The 19,585-nt window shown below is 40.0% G+C and overlaps 3 protein-coding genes across 3 annotated transcripts in view; 2 read left to right on the plus strand and 1 right to left on the minus strand.

Moving 5' to 3' along the window:
- Nucleotides 1-6: 6 nt before the first annotated feature.
- Nucleotides 7-1,451, plus strand: LOC104959148 (dysferlin-like). The gene is made up of 4 exons (XM_010787008.1): nt 7-48; nt 371-480; nt 563-710; nt 1,265-1,451. Exons 1-4 carry the CDS (start codon nt 25-27, stop codon nt 1,319-1,321), a joined length of 339 nt encoding a protein of 112 aa, XP_010785310.1. The 5' UTR covers nt 7-24; the 3' UTR covers nt 1,322-1,451.
- A 3,224-nt stretch (nt 1,452-4,675) lies between these two features.
- Nucleotides 4,676-19,585, minus strand: part of LOC104959147 (disintegrin and metalloproteinase domain-containing protein 22-like) — a 21,072-nt gene continuing 6,162 nt past the window's right edge. The window contains exons 2-9 of the mRNA XM_010787007.1: nt 8,628-8,694; nt 8,458-8,534; nt 7,778-7,852; nt 7,432-7,503; nt 5,771-5,937; nt 5,590-5,674; nt 4,973-5,063; nt 4,676-4,860 (exon numbers count right to left, since the gene is read on the minus strand). Of these exons, the coding sequence (XP_010785309.1) occupies nt 4,805-4,860; nt 4,973-5,063; nt 5,590-5,674; nt 5,771-5,937; nt 7,432-7,503; nt 7,778-7,852; nt 8,458-8,534; nt 8,628-8,694 (690 nt within the window). The 3' untranslated portion in view covers nt 4,676-4,804. The remainder of the gene's footprint in view (nt 4,861-4,972; nt 5,064-5,589; nt 5,675-5,770; nt 5,938-7,431; nt 7,504-7,777; nt 7,853-8,457; nt 8,535-8,627; nt 8,695-19,585) is intronic.
- Nucleotides 9,409-13,172, plus strand: cldn12 (claudin 12). The gene is made up of 3 exons (XM_010787006.1): nt 9,409-9,547; nt 10,877-11,128; nt 11,229-13,172. The coding sequence occupies exons 2-3, from the start codon at nt 10,910-10,912 to the stop codon at nt 12,123-12,125; spliced, it is 1,116 nt and encodes a 371-aa protein (XP_010785308.1). The 5' UTR covers nt 9,409-9,547; nt 10,877-10,909; the 3' UTR covers nt 12,126-13,172.

The following is a 19,585-nucleotide window of genomic DNA, read 5'->3' on the forward strand; positions in this document are numbered from 1 at the left end:
GGGTGGTGGCCCTGCAGCTGTGTGATGAACGGAGAGAGGAGCGTCGCTGTGAGACACACACACACACACACACACACACACACAAAGACTTTTCTTTAATGCCGTTGCCTTTTCGTTCCTCACACTGCACTGTAACATATTTAATGTTTAAACAGGTCCTATTGTATTTCAAACAGTTTTAATTTGCATTGTCTGGCTTTTTAATGACTGTTTTTGAATGTGTTGAGATGATTTTCATGATCTGTTTCTTATGCTCTATATCGTAAGGCTTGTGACGTATTTGTAAACACACACACACACACAAGTAGAAAAGACTTCACACCACGTTAGCATGTTAGCACGTTAGCTCATTAGCGTGTCTCTGGTTCAGGGGAAGGTGGAGATGTCTCTGGAGATCGTGACGGAGCAGGAACACGAGGAGAGACCAGCGGGGGTCGGGAGGGACGAACCCAACATGAACCCCCACCTGGAGGAGCCTCAGTGAGTCACACACACACACACACACACACACACACACACACACACACACACACACACTCTCTGACGCTCTGCCCCCCTCCAGGCGTCCGGACACCTCCTTCCTGTGGTTCTCCTCCCCCTTCAAGACGCTGAAGTTCATCCTGTGGAGGCGCTGGAAGTGGTTCATCATCCTCTTCATCATCTTCTTCTTCGTCTTCCTCTTCTTCGGAGTCTTCCTCTACTCCTTCCCGGTGAGTGGGAGTCAAACTGTGTGTGAGAGACTGTTGTGGTGCGTTGACGGAGGAATGTGAAGAATTCGTACTTTAGGCTCAATTTTATAGTTTAATTTCTAGATTGTTCTTTGTGCAATTTCTCCTTCATTCGAAAGCTTATAGCTATGAGATTATTTAGACATAAAAAGAGATGAAGAGGGAAGGATGTAGCGTAGAGAGCTTCTACAAGAACATGCAAAATACCAAGACATATTCTAAAATACATCCACTCTAAATCAGGGACATAAAAGTGTAAATAAAGTGTCTTCAAATATAAAAAAAACGAAATTTGCAAATAGTGAACTCTTTAATTTACGTTTATTTGGTATGACAGTCAAGTTAAAGCTCTGTAAAGAATAAGAAACTGAAAGGAAGTAATTCAAATGACAAAGAAAGAGGCAGACGGATGAAATGTTGGAGGTGAGAGTGAGATATCAGAATCAGAAAACTTTATTAACCCTTGGTTTGTTGACAGTTGCTCCATCTTAGAAAGAAAGTAACGTCCTGCGTCCGTTTCTCTTTCCCTCCTCCAGAACTACGCTGCCATGAAGATGGTCGGACCTTTCGGACCGGCAAAGCCCTCAGAGTGATGAAGATGATGATGAAGGAGGGACGAGGAAGAAAGTGGAGTTTGATGCTGAATTCAACAGATGTGTGTGTGTGTGTGTGTGTGTGTGTGTGTGTGTGTGTGTGTGTGTGTGTGTGTGTGTGTGTGTGTGTGTGTGTGTGTGTGTGTGTGTGTGTGTGTGTGTGTGTGTGTGTGTGTGTGTCAGATCCCAGCATGGTTTCCTCCCTCCTTTCATCCGTCGCTCGTCTCTTCCCCCGCGGAGCAGAAGAAGCTAAAAGATTAAAAAAAACTTGTCACCAAAACGCCGCCATGTTTTGAAATGCCGTTCCCCCGAGGTCAGGCAGCGGTGACGGACTTTCATCGCTGGGAAAATGCAATCTTCATGAGAACAGCCTCAAAGAAACCACGGGGAATTTATTCCTTCAGAAGCGCCTTTACATTATTTACCCCCCCCCAACGGATGCTGCCTTCAAGTGCAATCAGAAATCACAGACGCAGCGCTGACACCCTGATATATGCTGAGTGTTTCCAGCTACCTTATGTGATCTCTGTCAGCAGTTTGAAATTTAAAAAACGTGTTCAAAAGATACGTTTAAAACCTAACCTTTATTTTATATATTTGCATCTCCTTTCTCCTTCTTTTCCTCTATTTCCTCCTGTCCTTCCTCATTTATTTGTATCCTCATCCTCTCTTGTGCTTCCCCTCTTCTTCCTTCCTCTCTTATTTCCTTGTTTCTCATTTCCTTCTTCCTTTGTTATTGTTTCCTTTAGTTCCTTTCCTCAAAATCCATGTTAAGTCAGGGATTTGCTCTTGTTGATCTCAAACTGTATTAGTACTAAACAGGTTATGATTAAGATCGATGTGCTTGGATAAGGACCACACACACACACACACACACACACACACACACACACACACACACACACACACACACACACCAGTCTGGACAGGAAGAGTAAGAGGAGAGGGACTAATCCACCCGGATCCTACGGGATTTCCTGAAGTGTGTGTTTGTAAGTATATACGTGTGTGTGTGTGTGTGTGTGTGTGTGTGTGTGTGTGTGTGTGTGTGTGTGTGTGTGTGTGTGTGTGTGTGTGTGTGTGTCGACCTCCTTCTCTTCTTCTTCTTCTCCTCCTGCAGTAGTCTGAAGGTCTGTTAAGGTTTGCCTTGGTCGGCTCCAGGGTGGAAAAGTTGACTTCGTCCCGTTACGAGTGGACGGAGCCTCGTAAACAAACGTCACACGGACCTAAAGCCGCTCTCCCATTGGACGAAGTCACTTCTCCTCCTGCCAGCTCCGACCTCAGCATACATCACTCTAATTAACCTTTGAAAATCACTACACATTAAAACAGGCCTGAATTTGACTTTGTGTTTACTCCAGAATCCAGTCCATTCTGCTCTTTCTCGCTATCACATGTCAACATGTGTTCCTATAAACCCATAATGTGGAGACCCATCAGAGCAAACTTAAGTTAAAGGGCTTTTTGCACACACTTAACGAAAAAACGAATGGTTTCTGAGGATGTAGAGACACATAAATACTCATTAAAGTGCATTTTTATAATTTGCAGAACACTAAAAACCAAGAATCAAGTGCTTTATGATGACTTATCAGGGATTAAGTGTCACTACATTGCATCGTTTGACGTATGTTAACGAAAAATTGGTATTCAGCTGTTTTCATTGAAGAACAAATACCTTGAATTTCAAATTTCATTTATCCTGCTGAAAAGGTGTCATGTCCTCCTCCTTCTCTTCCTTTAACACGTAAATGTTAAGAAAACACACGATTATTTTATTTAGAGTCATATCAGGACGTTTTCTGGATGGATTGTGATTGTATTGAAGTGTATTACTTATCTTGAAATAGCGTTATATATATTTGGAAAGAGCTTTAAAGAGTCTGAACACTGAAAAAACATTTATTTGACAATCCTGCTGACATTATTTTATTAAGAACTCAAGACGCCTTCATGATGTGTTTCCTGTCAGTGAATGCAACGTGCCTTTACCCTTTCGCTTTGCTGTATTGACATACACTATGTGCCTCAGCATGACTTTAAACAGACCATAAATAACCAAAATTAGGTTTTCACATCATTATCTTTCACCTCCAGTTGCCTTTATGAAGCTTATATCACTTTTTGTTGTTTAAATCAGCATCCAACTAAAAAAAGGTCATTTAAATTACCGTAATTTTCGGACTATAAGCCGCGCCTTTTTCCCTATTTTTCGACGCTGTGGTTCATATAACGGTGCGGCTAATCTATGGATTTTTACAGCTAACGGCCAACACCTTTAACTCTATGGGCTCTATGGCCGGTCCGCGGACCCCCACCTTTAAGCGGCGGGNAGATTTTAGAGCACTACATGCTTCCGTCTGCTGAAAAGCTCTATGGAGATGAGGAATTCATTTTCCAGCATGATCTGGCACCTGCCCACAGTGCCAAAACCACCAGTAACTGGTGTACTGACCATGGCATTACTGTCCTCGATTGGCCTGCAAATTCCCCTGACCTGAACCCCATAGAGAATATGTGGGGTATTGTGAAGAAGAAGCTGAAAGACACCAGACCCAACAATGCTAATGAGCTAAAGGCCGCTATTGAAGCATCCTGGGCATCCATAACACCTCAGCAATGCCACAGGCTGATTGCCTCCATGCCACGCCGCATTGATGCAGTAATCCGTGCAAAAGGATTCCCAACCAAGTACTAGAGTGCATTTAATGGTACATTTTCTAAATGTTTGTATTGTGTTTTGTCTTGTTATAAATCTTTTTTTTTTACTTGGTCTGAGGAACTATTCTAATTTTTTGAGATAGGATTTTTGAGTTTTCTTAAGCTGTATGCCATAATCAGCAATATTAAAATAATAAAAGGCTTGCAATATTTCAGTTGATTTGTAATGAATCCAGAATGTATGACATTTTTGTTTTTTTAATTGCATTACAGAAAATATAGAACTTTATCACAATATTCTAATTTTCTGAGACAGTCCTGTATTCCCTGCCAACAATGTTATATTTTGATGAAGATTAAGACATCTATGTTATTTTCTATAAACTTTTTTGCGGAGTGGCTTTACGCTAACTGTGATACAATAAATCTAATTGGTTTACATAATCCCTTTCAACTATAACAAGATAAATGAAATGCAATTCAAGTTGGAAACATAAAATGTCCACAATCAATTTGAGTTTTGGCCGCACATTATTTACAACCTTTAGGTCAAATTTCATGTGACACTTTGGTGACAATAGCTGTCCATTTAAAAAAGAAATGAATTTAGTAAATAAATGTGAAATCATTTTTTTTGTTAAGTGTGATGTTAGCATTAAACCAAAGTGCATTGTATCTAAACAAAATGTATCTAAATCTAAATGGACGAACTGTATGCCAGTTGCTTTTCCGTCATATCGTTTGTTGGGCAAACACAAACTCTTTCTCTGTTGTGGTTTTAAAGTCATGACTTTAAAACCACAAATGTTCTGTAAAAGTAACTTACCCAACATCATCCATGATACAGCCCGTCCAACGATCATCACACTTGCACTCTCCTAGAATAAGAAACACGCAACATGTTTTTATTGCTTAGAAAGGAATCTTGAAATACAGGATGCGTGCTGGAAAAGTAATAATTAAAAGACTCATGAAGATTTAACTTTGTACCATTGATGATCCTCTTCTTGTCAGAGAAGATGCCGATGTTCTGTCCAAGTGACTGGGCGAGGGTTATGGACATCTCATCTGCTTTCCCATACTGATGAAGAGAGGCAGACAGAAAGAGAGAAAGACAGAGGCAGAAAATAAACAGAATATCAGGTTAGTCTGAAAAAAAAGAGTGATAAGAAAGGTCCGAACAACTATTCAAAATGTTATAGCAATAACATTATGGCGGACTGCACATTTAAAATCACAGGAGAAACAATATTAGTTATAGGCTAAACATGTTTCAAAGATTAATTTAAAACTAAATATTTTGTGCAACAAAGATATCCAGATGCTCCAAAAAGAAAACCCCACTGTAAAAATGTAAATATTTTTAATGAGAATAATTAGTAAGAAGGATCATTCCTTTTAACAGCAAAAAGAGATAGCTACAAATTCCCCTCATGTAAAATAAAACTGCAGTATACAACAGAAATAAATGTACAGCGTTCACATTTACTGTAGAAAAGAAGAGAGAGCATGCTGGAGGTGTTCAGTGAAAAGATTATGGTTTAAATCCTCTATCTAATCAAAAGTGAATTGAATTAAGAGATTTTGGAAATCTGTTCCAGACTCACCTCATTGACCCCCCCTCCTTTAGTGAGGGAGCAAACGCCTCCCATGTAGGAAGCTCCCCCCCAGTTGCTATGGAAACGATTCCCTCTGATGAGAAAAGAGAGTTATGTGTTTAATACAAATATCCATTTAAGAAAATATCCCGAGAGCACCAGAACATATTTCTAAGATGTTTCGACTTACGAGAAGAGGTGAACAGAGTCACATTTCTCCTTGATGAAGTCTTTTCGATACTTCATAAACTCCTTCAGCGTCACCATCGAGTTCTCGTCGATGTTGAATTTGTTGTCAGCTGACCACGTTTCCATGGCAACCAGCACAATCCGGGTATTGAGCTGTTCCTTGAAAATCTGGGGAATTAAAAGTATAACATTTAATGTCAGTGACAGTTATCGTTATAAACTGAAAGTGCAAAGACAGAAATGACTGATTGATATTAAAACTGACTTCATATTCATCAACATCCCAGCTGTCTACAGCCAGTCAGTGAGATCAGTCTGATCCTGCCACCAGACAGCAGCACACTACAGGCAGCAAGACGCAGTCAATACGGGGCACAGTCTGAAGGACCGGCAAATAACAATGTTTGCTCTCATAAGATGGGAATCTATTGGGGTACTGGGGCCAGACAAACACTAGAAGAGAAGAGGACAAGAGCAAAGCCTCTTTGTTTAAGCTGAACGCCTCAAAACAGAGCAGAGGAAGTATCAGAAATATATGATGTTTGCGTGGTTATATCACAATCCAGCATAAAGAACTTCACCTAGCAGCTCCACTTCAGTATGTGCACATTTAGTTTCATCCTCGCCATATAGTATACTCTACTTCAATACAGGTGCGAAAATAAAATAACCGGTGATCTTTAAAAAGAAAACCCAGTGTTGAAGCCATTTTGCTGATTGGCCTTATGTCCAGAAATCTTGCATTATCTTGTAGTTTACGAATAAAGCAAGGATATATGATTCAGGAAATAGATTCAGGTAATTATTGTTAAACTATTTTCTGGGTTTTTCCAAAGATCACCAGTATTTATATATCAGTAAACCGGTTGCTCAGCTCTGTGACTCAAAAGTTGAGTTAATACATAAAAAACTGGAGCGAGAAACAACCTTAACCCGCTAGTCTGCAAATAATGGAGAAATATCTCGTACTTTTTGCTGCTTTGTAAAAGTTATTTCAATCATGCACTTTAATTTATAGATACTCCTTTCTTACACTACGGTTTACTCTACAGTGACCTTCTTTAGTAGACATTGGTTGGTGAAAGAGGCCATAACGGTGACATCTCCTTTTCCAGGACTAAGCTAAGTACTTGTTTTACTGAATACAATCTATAAAGATTTTACTTGGATTCATTCATTGTATATTTATACAAGCTCTGTCTTACAAGTAATTGCTGTAATATTTATCACATCATACACTGGGGATAAAAGGCAACCAAACTCTGACTTGGAAATCGATGTATATGTCCCAAATAGAGTCGGCTTCATATGATCCTCTTCAAGGGCACGACAAAAAGCATGACCTTTCCTGAGCCTATCAGCTTTCAGACATGACCCTGTGGCAGGTCAGATTTCAGCAGCACAGCAAACAGATGTGGCTACGAATAATGAAACATATAAATATCTGCCTCAGTACTGATGGGATGCCACTGCTGTTTCAGGCCTCTGGAAACTCATGACTGGCTGTTTAATGGCCGCACGCAGGATATCAGGGACCAGGAGAGGTTTTAAATGTAGGGAGTGAGGTTGGTTAAATGAGAAATCAGTGCAATGTGCGCTCAGCTCTAATACCTGGGAGTGTTTGTAGCAAGCTTTCAGGAAGAAGATCAATACAATTCTTACCATGTCAGCCATATTGACCACTGACTTAGCATAGTTATTCGTGTGCCCAACAGAAAGCCGATGCTTCTTGTACTGAAGAGAGAGACAGAGAGAGGGAAAGAGAAAATGAAGAAATGTTGGATTCATAATGTGGAACAAATTCATTTTAATGTGTAAAACGAGCCAGTGTCTGCAGATTCGGTTTTCTCCAAATATCAATTTTAGTTTGTAAAAAACGTCAGACCCAGTGGATTTGGCATTTGGATGTTTTATGCACAATTTAAGGTAGTATTTGGAGCTATTTGTAACTAATAATTTCACAGTTTACGGTCAATTAGAATTGTACATCCATAACATATGTGCTTACCATTAAATGGTCATTGATCACCATCAGCTCAACGTATTTGGTCTCATCTTCTACACTGTGAGACTCACTTGGAGCCTAAGAGGAAAAACACAGTTTGCTACTTTAGTTATAAACACAGAGAGAGAGACATGGTTTTCTCCATTTTCCTCCACACAACTTTTAAACATCACAAACACAAAGATCAGCTTTTGTCTCATGCGTCACCAAGAAAAGAAAAGAAAAAGGTAATTTATAACAGGTGAACTTTGCAATGCTAAACCAGGTTTGTCTGTCTTTCAAATACCCAAATAAAGATGAGAGCAGCTCTGAGAGCTGAGAGACCAATGGCATCTATGTCTGAGAAAAGATGAGCAAGCAGCCTCTACTTGCAAGGTAAATATTTCATGAGGAAGAAGAAGACGAAGATGAAGGCAAAAGCGAAGAAGAAGAAGACCAAGAAAAAGAAGAAGAAAAAGAAGAAAGGGTGGAGAGCTGTCGTGTAGGAGGAGATGAGGAAACAGCACTCTCGTTTTAGCTTTGTGAATTTACATAAAACATACCGGCGAGGAAACAGTTTGATGATCAGGGCTAACAGCATTCAGAGCATTTCACACATGCACACCATAAAGTGACGTCACTCATTAGCACCCATCTGCTATGATGACAATTTTCCAGTAAATATGACTGCAGAGGAGTCGTACCTGTCTCTTTTTTCTCCTGTGAACAACTTTTGACCCGGGAAATGGGGGGCTGGGAAAAGGCGGCTCTGGAAAATCACCTAGTAAACAGAAACATTCAATTAAATGAAAAAGGAATTTTTTTAATGAAACTATGAATCAAATTCTTTCCATTACTTAATTTATCATCTTACCATTGAAGAGATCATTAAATCCTTCATGCCCTGCAGATTTATATATCATGTGAATGCGGACATCTCCCTGAAAGACAGAAACATCTGAGTTTTATGAAGTTCATCAGTTCACAGGCCAATATCTGAGTTTGTAGCCCACACAATAAAGTACACCTGTCAAACTCAGGGTTGTTAATTATTTGGACAGACACACCTACTATAATCATGCTATAAAAAAGAAAAGCATAGAGGGACTGGCAACTTCTCAAATTGAAATCTTACACATAGTCAATCCATCAAGCCTACAGAAATCCTACAGGCAATCGTCAAAAGAATATACAGTATGTAAGTCAAAAGTCTCAAAAGTTACGGATAACTTACTCACTCAGGATCATAAAAAATGTATGCAACCTATAAAATATGGCCAACCCTTCCTATCTCACAAGACTGAACCACATAAGTGTTTTAAAAGACTATTCTAATGTGGCTTAAGCTAACCTATATCATAAATATTCTCTTTATTGTAGTACACTTAGTAAGTTTTAATGTTTTTCATTTTTACGTCTTCAATTGTATTGTCTGTGCTCTGTCAATGTGTGGCTCTGTGCATTAAAATGTTTACATTTCAGGCATCTGTTTTACGAAGTTAAATTTGTTTTCAAAATGAATGTATCCTCAAGCGTGCTATTTTTGCTTTGTCTGAACTTCTAATTTTCCATGTCTATTTTATGATCCCCGTGATTTTAATACTCTGCGCGCATGCGTCAACCCCCCGTGAGACAACACTGAGGGCAAAAACACCCACATCCTGTTTACGTTCGTCTTAACTGTACCTCAGTGAAAAAAACTCTGATTGTTCTGATTGTATAAAGTCAGAGGAGGACCAGGCTGAAATGAAACTGCCTTCGATCTAAGTACTACCTCACTGCTGGAAATACAAGGTATGGTGGTCTATGTTTATGTAGTTTATGTAGTAGCCATGTCTGAGTTTCACAGTGAGGAATTCGAGACGCAACAGGTTGTTGTAATGCTAACTTATTAGCCACCATCTTGCTAATTAGCTAATTTAACAAACTAGCTTCAGGGTTAAATGCTGGTAAGCCAGCCAATTCAAACATATTTATTATTCATTATTTAACGTTTTTGAAAGTTTAATGAACACATGTATGAGGCTTTTGATCAAGATAAAAGTGTGTTTTCCAGTTAGCCTCAGTCAACGGGCTAAATAGCCAGCCTAAATGTGGCTAAGCTAGCTGTTGAAGCTACTCAGACAGGCGTCATCTGGCAGGCTTCATGTGATCATGGCTTCTTAAACACCAGGTATTAGCCAGTTATTGTGTAACGGTAATCACAAAATTATAATGCAATATAACAGGTGTTATAGGCACAGCTGTAACGCGGTGGTGTATCATAATGATGATGCAGTCATCATCGACCACTGCTGATTCCACTTTTTGTAATGATGACTGCATTGTTTATAAAAAGCACATAGTGTGTAATTCACGTGTTCCGTGAAAACAGTAACAAAAAAACTGATATAATAATTATAAAGAATAGAATAACAACATAGCACATCTGAACAGAACAAACATGTGACAATAGGCTTTTTTAATTTAAAGATACATTCAAAACTTAGATTGTAAAGCTAAATATAAAATAGCTTGAAAAACATTGCCTGAGGCTTCACTTAACTATGTGTTGGCCTAATAATTCATAAAATAAGGTCATTTTCAGACAACTTCGTGACAAACTGGTTACCACTGAAAGAGGCAAGGACGGGTGTGATCTGATTTAGTTGTTTGTATTATATTAAGGCATAAGATAGTTTCTAAATATAAGTTTCCACACAGTCATGATCAGTCAGTGTTGCATGCTGCTACAGAAAGACACTTCTAATTCAGTCGCTCATTGTCTGTCTGTACAGTTTATGTAATGCGCTGCAGTATAGACACTCTCGCCCTGCAAGCTCAGCTCCCAAGTCAGTCTTACTTTGTTTGCTAATGAAACGAGAGCATTGTTTCTCGGGGACAGCATTTATTGGGTCAACTACAATGTGGTGAATAGAAGTACAGGGGGGTTGCCCATAGCTAGGTCACTCTGTGGCACAGTTTACTTTTTTCAATAGTAATGGGGCTAGTAATAACTTGTATAACCTGTCTTTTTCTTTGTCCAGAAAATAGGTTTACTTTAGTCACATTATGGTCCAGTTGATTTCCACTGCAGTGACCAGCCACTTCTTTCTGACATCCTCTCTTTATTTGTTCAAACAGGAACTCTCCTCGTGGCTTCCTGTCAGCACCACCATGTCGTGCCGGGATATCCACGCCACCAACGCTTTTGCCTTCATCCTTGCCTTTGTTTGTGTGGGAGGGCTTGCTGTGGCAGCATTAATCCCACAGTGGCGTGTAACAAGACTCGTCACCTTCAATCGTAATGCCAAGAATATCAGTGTGTATGATGGGCTGTGGGCTAAATGTGTGAAACAGGATGGCTATTCTGGATGCTACTACTATGATTCAGAGGTATTACTTTGAGAATTGGGCTCTCCTCTGTTTTTCTTGTTTTTATATTTTTCTGTCCTCAATTGCCCTAACAAATGTCTTGTCTTCCCAATTTTTCCAGTGGTACTCTAAAGTGGACCAGCTGGATCTGCGGCTCCTGCAGTTCTGTCTTCCTACGGGCATGATGTTTGGCTCTCTGGCCTTGCTGCTGTGCATGGCAGGAATGTTTAAGACCTGCTGCTGCTCAGACAAGCCTGAACCAGACATTAAGACCATCAGATTCCTGGTCAACAATGCAGGCTGTCACCTGGTGGCCGGGACGTTTTTGTTCTTAGGTGGAGCTATTGCCATCGCACCCTCAGTATGGTTCCTTTTTCGGACCAAGGAAATGAACATCAAATATGACAACATTTTTTCCGATGGCTTTGCTGTGTATGTGTCTATAGGCTGCTCTGGAGGTCTAATGCTGGCCGCCCTGCTAATGTTCATGTGGTACTGTATGTGTAAAAAGTTGCCTTCACCCTTCTGGTTGCCTCTGCCCTCTATGCCTACCTCTCTGTCCACCCAGCCTCTCACTGCCAACGGATATCCTCCCTCTCCAGTGTATGGCCCTCAGCCCTTCCCTCCCCAGGGCTATCCTCCCACAGTGATCGACTCCCAGCCATATGTGACCTCCCAGGGCTACGCTCAGAGTGTGGTGGCCCCTGTACCGCCACAGGTGTACATGTCTCAGATGTCTGTTCCTGATGGTTATGGCTCAGAGGTGGGAGGCAACCAGGCCTACAGCTACGCTCCCTCACAGGGCTACGCTCCCTCACAGGGCTACGCACCATCTCAGGGCTACGCACCATCTCAGGGCTACGCACCATCTCAGGGCTACGCACCATCTCAGAGCTACGCACCATCTCAGAGCTACGCACCATCTCAAGGCTACGCATCCACCTACGCAGGTCAGCGATACTCCTCCCGCTCACGGATGTCTGCCATAGAGATCGACATTCCCGTGCTGACACAGTGACAGTAAGAGAAGAGAGGCTAGAGATGTCAGACTCCTGTCAAAGAAACTCAATGAAGTTCACCACTGATTAAACTAATAGAGCATGATGGGTGGAAATTAATAATACGGAGCCATTTGCAGCCCTTAGAGTGATACACTCAGTCAATCCAGGTCTGTCATTTGCTGATAATGCTGTGGAAGACGAAACCCAGTCAAAAGAACCCTGGGGTTAATATGATGGCATATTTCATACAAACAGAGATCACTAAATCACTAGAGCAAGCAACACTGGATTCAGCTTACTACTGTAGAAAAGGGAAGAAAATGGATGTTTTTCCAGCCAAAAATACAGAAAGACACCTCACTAGCCTTCTACTGTTTTTACTCTTAACTTGCTTAAGTGGCCAAAGGATCAACTTACTTAGTAGTTACTAGCATTTATATTGTGGTTGAATATAAATTCCCAAACTGTCTTTTTAGATTTAAGAAGCCCGGATTAAGGCTGCCATAAATGAAGCGATAGCTTACAGCATAAATATATTTTTCTGTTACATTTGTTTATGTTGGACACATTATATTGATACTGAAATGACTTGTCACTTTTGCCTATGTAAAGCTTACAGTATAAAAACAGTCTTATCACTATTGAACATTACTTTAAATCCTGTGGTCCTGAAGGAACAACAACTACTACTAACTAACTCAGTTGTTTGTATCTTTTGTTTTTGTGTAACAGGAATTGTTGATATTGTCCCATTGCCCTGTGAAGAGCAGCTGTTGAAGTTTCTTATGCACTAATTTTGTGAATACTGTGCCAGTTACATTGCCTTTATTCACCTTTCTTTGTTTTAGCCTTGAGTATTTTTCTAACATATTACCTAATCATTTATTGTAACATACTTTTCTGAAGTGCTCATGTATAATAAAAAACATGACACTAAGAAATGTCTTAGCAAAGTAACATTTGATGGAAAAATGTTAATGTAATGTTAAAGATGTTAACAGAACGAGAGCGCTGTTCGTCTGCACCCAAAATGTCCGCTGATGATTAAAACGTTTGCCAACTAAGCTGGAAGTGTAGTGTTGTTCTTTGGTGGTAGTACTTGTGATTAACATGATTTTAAATAGAGTTTACATAAACCTTTTTTCCATGAGCACTAATCAACATTTCTACAAGACATTTCGAGTTTTACAGTTCAAGATGTTATCCTTCAATGTTGAGGTTAAATGTTTCCCTACACACGTTTGTATTTATAAGAACATCAATGTATGCCTGTTTATTTGCTGGGGTAAAAAGAAAAAAAACGTACTCACTGCTAGAAAGGATTACGTAATACGCATAATTGCAATACAAATATACTCACAATCAATAATTAATCTCATTCATACTGAGAGAGTTAATGTAAAGTAATTTCTCCATCTGAGCAACATTTCAGTCAGACTGAATTACAAACTGGCAAAGACACTCGGCTCTTATCTGCTGGTTGTCTCCACATTCACAATTTAATTGATAAATTGTTTGAGGAAATCAATGGCTTGTGGGGTTCTGGTTTCCCAGAAATGTTTCCCCATAATGTAATACTTCCTTTGTAATCCCCTCATGATGACTTGATGTTAAAGTTGTTCATAAGCCAGTCTATACTGTACCAGTGAGCCGCCAAGGCCATGTTTACTTAGTTTACATTTAACTTTCTAGGACTCTTACGTACATTCATATTAAATACAAATAATAACAATTGTCCTGAAGCAAAAAGTGGGTCATTCTAAATATTTGTACTGTCACACCAACCAGCAAAAACCCAAATATATTAAATGTAAAATGAAAACTGAGAAAAGCTGCATACTTTATGTTGGAGAAGCTGGAACAGGATGACACTGGTAGATTGCCTTAATGCAGTGGTTCTTAAACTTTTTCCGTCAGGCCCCCCCTTTGGAGAAAAAAAAAAGTCGGGCCCCCCCCAACACAAATAGTCAGGCTCAGTGGCGGCGCCAGATTTATTTTGGGGGTGCTGTGGGGTAGCTTGAAGTTTCATAGAGGGTGCTCAAACATTTAGGGTTTCCCATTAATGTACTGGTCGCTACAGTGGAATTTTCTACTGCAACAATCCCAACGCAAATGCACAGTGTACCCGCGACTGTTACAATGAAGACTCGATAATCAGCTCACAGCATATAGGTGTAAGCAAAATGAAGAGATCTATGGATACATCTCTCAACACCCATTTGAAACAGAACTGTAAACAGATTTACTTTTTCTTTATGGATATTTTACAAATCACCCTTTTAAACTTTATTCTTGTTTTACTGTCATATAGTATTTCATACCTGTTTTTCATTTATTCTCTTATTGTTTTATAACTATAATGATCATATAAACGTGTGCCTTGGCAGTCTCAGAACTATAATGATCATATAAACGTGTGGCTCGGAAATAATTGTTTACATTAATGGTGACCAAAACGTTTGAGACCCACTGAGATAACACTGAGAGAGTCCTTTAGCTCACTGAGTGTCTCAGTCTGACAGGAGAGGGCTCTCCTCCACCTCTTTGTTGAAAAAACTCCTTATATCTGTTAGCGTAGCTCGCTAGCACCAGNATTATTGATTCAAAAATAATATGATGCAGTACAGTACTATTACGTCTGGGTCTCTGTGGTTCATTTGGCTCCATATGTGTGGAACGAGACATTTTGTGTGCGCGAGCGAGAGAGAGAGAGAGCGCACTGGTACCGGAGATCGTTGTTGTTAGGTTCTGGTGCTAGCGAGCTACGCTAACGGATATAAGGAGTTTTTTCAACAACAAAGTGGAGGAGAGTCCTCTCCTGTCAGACTGAGAGACTCAGTGAGCTAAAGGACTCTATCAGTGTTATCTCAGTGGGTCTCAAATGTTTTGGTCACCATTAATGTAAACAATTATTTCTGAGGCACACGTTTATATGATCATTATAGTTATAAAAAAATAAGAGAATAAATGAAAAACAGGTATGAAATAGTATGACAGTAAAACAAGAATAAAGTTTAAAAAGGTGATTTGTAAAATATCCATAAAGTACATCTGTTTACAGTTCTGTTTCAAATGGGTGTTGAGAGATGTATCCATAGATCTCTTCATTTTGCTCTCAAAGTGCACCAGATTGATGCNCGTTGTACAGTGTTGAATACTATCAACAATACATGCCAAAATAATCTAGGAAGCAAGGTCCCCCATTTGTGAGATAGAGCGAGCATGTTCCCACTCCCAATTTTCTCTTCCCCGAAATGTAGCCATTGTTTTCTCTGTAATAACCCTCCTCTGTTTTCCAGATTAAATGATCCATCCAACTTGAAGACGTTTCCTTTTCCTTTTCTCAAAGCATTTTTATTTTTTTTTTGTTTTTTTTTTTTTTTTTTTTTTTTTTTTTTTTTAATAAAACAAAAGCCATCTTCAAATTGGCAGGACAGGGTTCATTGGGAGAAAGTGGTAATAATGAGAGAGTAAAGGAATAGTTGAACAACCCTTTCTCCTACAAAATAACGTTCCTATGCAACAAACTCCAGAAGCCACATAATTCTCCGATTACCAGCTCAGTTTCACACACAGTGTGTATGTAAATTCAAATAAAGCAAATAAAGCAAGAAAAAAAATGCTAAAACTACTTTGTTAAGTCCAGAGAAACACACATGTAGGATTAAAAAAAGGTAATGGTTTGCTGCTTTGAACATATGTTATTGAAATAATGAGTTAAACTATATGTTAAGGTAGAGTTTTATAAGGACACAAACAGCAGTCTCTACTCCTACATATTTGTGATTACTTAAAACAACAAACATTGGTATGGAAAACATACATTCCACAAAGCTATTGACAATCAGTTTCAATAAAAAGCATTTTTTAGCAAACCAGGACCTGTTTTAGGGAACATCTATGTAGGATGTACGCCTAGTAGCATGGTCCCCAAACTTTTCCTGTCAGGCCCATTTGGAGAAAAAAAAGTCCGAGCCCCCCAACACAAGTCAGCTCAGTGGCAGCCGCCCAGAGATGTATTTTGGGGTGCGTGGGATAGCTGACTTTCATAGAGGGTCAAACATTAGGGTTTTCCCATGGAAGTACCGGGCCGCTACATGAATTTTCTACTGCAACAATCCCCACGCAAATAAACCCGGACCTGTTACATTGAAGGCTCCGATAATCAAGTCACAGCTATAGGTGGCAGCAGGGTCAAGTCTTATTTTATAGGGCGTGTGGACCTCACATAGGGGGGTCCGGGGCAAGCCTCCCCCGGAAGATTTATTTTTAAATATTGAAGTAAATGCTCAATCATGGTGCACTTTTGAAAGCAAATGAAGAGATCATGGATACATCTCTCAACACCCATTTGAAACAGAACTGTAAACAGATGTACTTTATGGATATTTTACAAATCACCTTTTTAAACTTTATTCTTGTTTTACTGTCATACTATTTCATACCTGTTTTTCATTTATTCTCTTATTTTTTTATAACTATAATGATCATATACGTGTGCCTCGGAAATAATTGTTTACATTAATGGTGACCAAAACGTTTGAGACCCACTGAGATAACACTGAGAGAGTCCTTTAGCTCACTGAGTCTCTCAAGAGAGAGGACTCTCCTCCACTTTGTTGTTGAAAAAACTCCTTATATCCGTTAGCGTAGCTCGCTAGCACCAGAAGCTAACAACAACGATCTCCGGTACCGGTGCGCTCTCTCTCGCTTGCGCACGCACACAAAATGGCTCGTTTCACACACACACAGAGCCGAGCTTTAATGAAACACAGAGACCCAGACCTAATAGTACTGCATCATATTATTTTCGAATCAATACTTTTTCAAATTATGATTCTTTTATTTTCTAAATCTTTTTATTTTTATTTTTAATAACCATTTTGGGAACCACTGGCCTAGAGGAAATGCGATTATTCTGACTCTTTCTTCAGACAATGGCTGTTTCCTCTTATGAACTCTGCACATTGTCGGGAGTTTCCCTTTCAATCATGTAGCATAAAGTACCGATTTTGAAATTAAGGTTCACTGAAACATCTCAACAAGGATGAGATTGCCATACAATATTGAATAATATTCATGGTATATAATGACATGGTAATTTCAAGATCTCTTTGAGAGATTGGAACAAAATCTTGTCCAGACGCTGAATCCATATTGACAGACTGACTTTTTTTACTTGTGCCACGGTTAAGTTGACTTCTGTAGTCTGGAGTAAAATGTCTCTGCAACTGTTGGATACATAGCCATGAATTTGTTGCTCGAGTCTAGCGCCCTTCATGATCTCCAGACATTTCTTCTTGGGCCCTTATCAGGCCAAATGGCTTCACAATTTGTCTGTAAGTCACCCATTCATACACCTATGACAGCGAGCTACAGTGTTGTGTTTGAGGCCTATTTGGAAGCTAGGAATATACACATTTCAATATTGTATTTACAAACTGCATCCAACAAATCCTACTTTTATGCTTGAGTACTTATTATGTTTTTTATTCTCTATAGACAAGTTAAATCAAGGACACATGAAGGCTCTGGCCTTGTTTTCCTACTAAATCAACTCATCTCATTTAGTTGCATTTTGATCTGAATAAAAAACAACCTAAGCAAAACAGTTTTGCACAGCAAGCCAAAATAAATGGATTGGCAATAATCACCTGCGGGGGGGCCGAGATCTTGATTGACTGACATACACTAAGCCTCACAGTATAACAAAGGAGCCCCATGTCATAGAGCAAAGTGCTCAGACTGTTTGTGTGTGGTAATTGGTCCTAGAGAGAGAAAAATCCCAGAGGCTGAGCTGCAGGACACTCAAAGCCCCTCAAGTCCAGCTCTTTTCAGCTCTATACATATTGAACAGTGGAGTCAGGGACTAAGAAGATTATCAAAATGGGATGAAGAGACCGTAAGAGCCTTTGTGGCCTCAGTGCACAGTGAAAGTTGCTACAGCACTCTCAAGCTCTTAAACAGCTTGACCTTAAAAGCTATGTTTATGAGCTCTCAAAGAAAAAAAGCTGTGAAATGAGAAGGAAATAATAAATAGAAAACACAATTCATAAAATGGGAAAACAACAACACACAAAAAGGAAGATAAAAAGATGTTGTCAGAGAAACAATGTAATTGCCAGAAGCAGCTGTGTGTGTGTGTGTGTGTGTGTGTGTGTGTGTGTGTGTGTGTGTGTGTGTGTGTGTGTGTGTGTGTGTGTGCATGTGTGCGTGTGTGTGCGTGTGTGTGTGTGTGGTTAGAGCGACTGAAGCATTGAAATGACATGAAGAGTTATTTGGGCTGTAATGAAGCTGCTTAATGAAATCAGTGCCCTTGAAAGTTCTTCATCAATTTCAGCTCCCTTGTTCACTTGCTCGCACTCCACCATTCCAGCCTGTCAGCTAATCCACGTGCACGACACAATATTAATTAAACACAGCGTTTCCTGAAGTACTTAAGTGAAGCGCTATCATTGATAATGAGCAGGTTTAAAGGAGTCACATCCCTCCAAAATTACTTTTTAAACCGGCCTTATTAAGCAGAAAATGAGGCCCAAATCAGCCTACAAGCTCCTCATTAAAAGCCACTGATCCTTGGCCACGTGCATGTTCCAATGGTTTTAATTAGGCTAGCGAGAGAACGTCGGCGACAGGAAGTGCCATTAATCTTGTCTTTTCATTCAGAGAGTGGGGGCGGGGGGGTGGGGGGGGTTGCACAATGTTGCAGCCGGTGGCCCTAAAAATGCCACAACATAATGAAAATGAGAAAATCAGGTGACATAGTTGGAATTGTTCTTCTAATTGTGTAGATTCAGACAGTTTAAACTTCCGCTTTTAATAGGTCATTTACCATTCACCTTGCGTTACTGGCCAGCTCTTTTATTCAAAGTGCGTCATTAGTCTCCACTCACACCATCACACACCACCAAACCAGACGAAATGGGTCTGCATTTTTTCTGTGGTGTGTGTGTTTAATGAGTCACACTTGCTGCAGAGATGGATGGTCCCCGGCTCTCCTGTCACACCTCTTCCGCAGGAGGATTATGGAGGCCAAATTAACATCGGCTTTTGCATTAAATTAAATGAGGATAGACGAGGGGCTCCCCCAATGCTCCCCACAAAACCATGGTGCTCCCTGTCAGCTGGTACTGAACAGGGAGAGGGCGCTGGCCGTGTGTAGTGTGTGTGTGGGTGGTTGTGGTGTGTGTGTGTGTGTGGTGTTGTGTGGTGTGTGTGTGTGTGTGTGTGGTGTGTGTTTGTGTGTATAGACAAGAGGGAGAACAGAAATACAGAGAGTTGTCATGTGAAGTGAAGAGGTTATGGTGTACAAAAGGCTGAACAGAGAATGATTGTGACCCCCAGGGCTTTGCATGTAATTTCCAGCGAGTTGAGGGTGGTGTTTGCGTGTAATGTGTGGGAGTGTTTGCTCACCACCAGTCTCATCCTGTGGGGCCATACAGAGAAGGCAGTGATACAGTAAGCGGAATCCCCCGAT

This window comes from Notothenia coriiceps, unplaced genomic scaffold (assembly GCF_000735185.1).
Source record: "Notothenia coriiceps isolate Sejong01 unplaced genomic scaffold, NC01 NC01_scaffold00029967, whole genome shotgun sequence".
In the NCBI taxonomy this organism is placed as follows: Eukaryota; Metazoa; Chordata; class Actinopteri; order Perciformes; family Nototheniidae; genus Notothenia; species Notothenia coriiceps.

Coding starts and splice junctions, on each gene's coding strand:
- LOC104959148 (XM_010787008.1), top strand. CDS start 25: ATGAACGGAGAGAGGAGCGTCGCT. Junction 49..370: donor ACGGAGAGAGGAGCGTCGCT/GTGAGACACACA, acceptor TCTCTGGTTCAG/GGGAAGGTGGAGATGTCTCT. Junction 481..562: donor CCCCACCTGGAGGAGCCTCA/GTGAGTCACACA, acceptor GCCCCCCTCCAG/GCGTCCGGACACCTCCTTCC.
- cldn12 (XM_010787006.1), top strand. CDS start 10,910: ATGTCGTGCCGGGATATCCACGCCACCAACGCTTTTGCCTTCATCCTT. Junction 11,129..11,228: donor GCTACTACTATGATTCAGAG/GTATTACTTTGA, acceptor CAATTTTTCCAG/TGGTACTCTAAAGTGGACCA.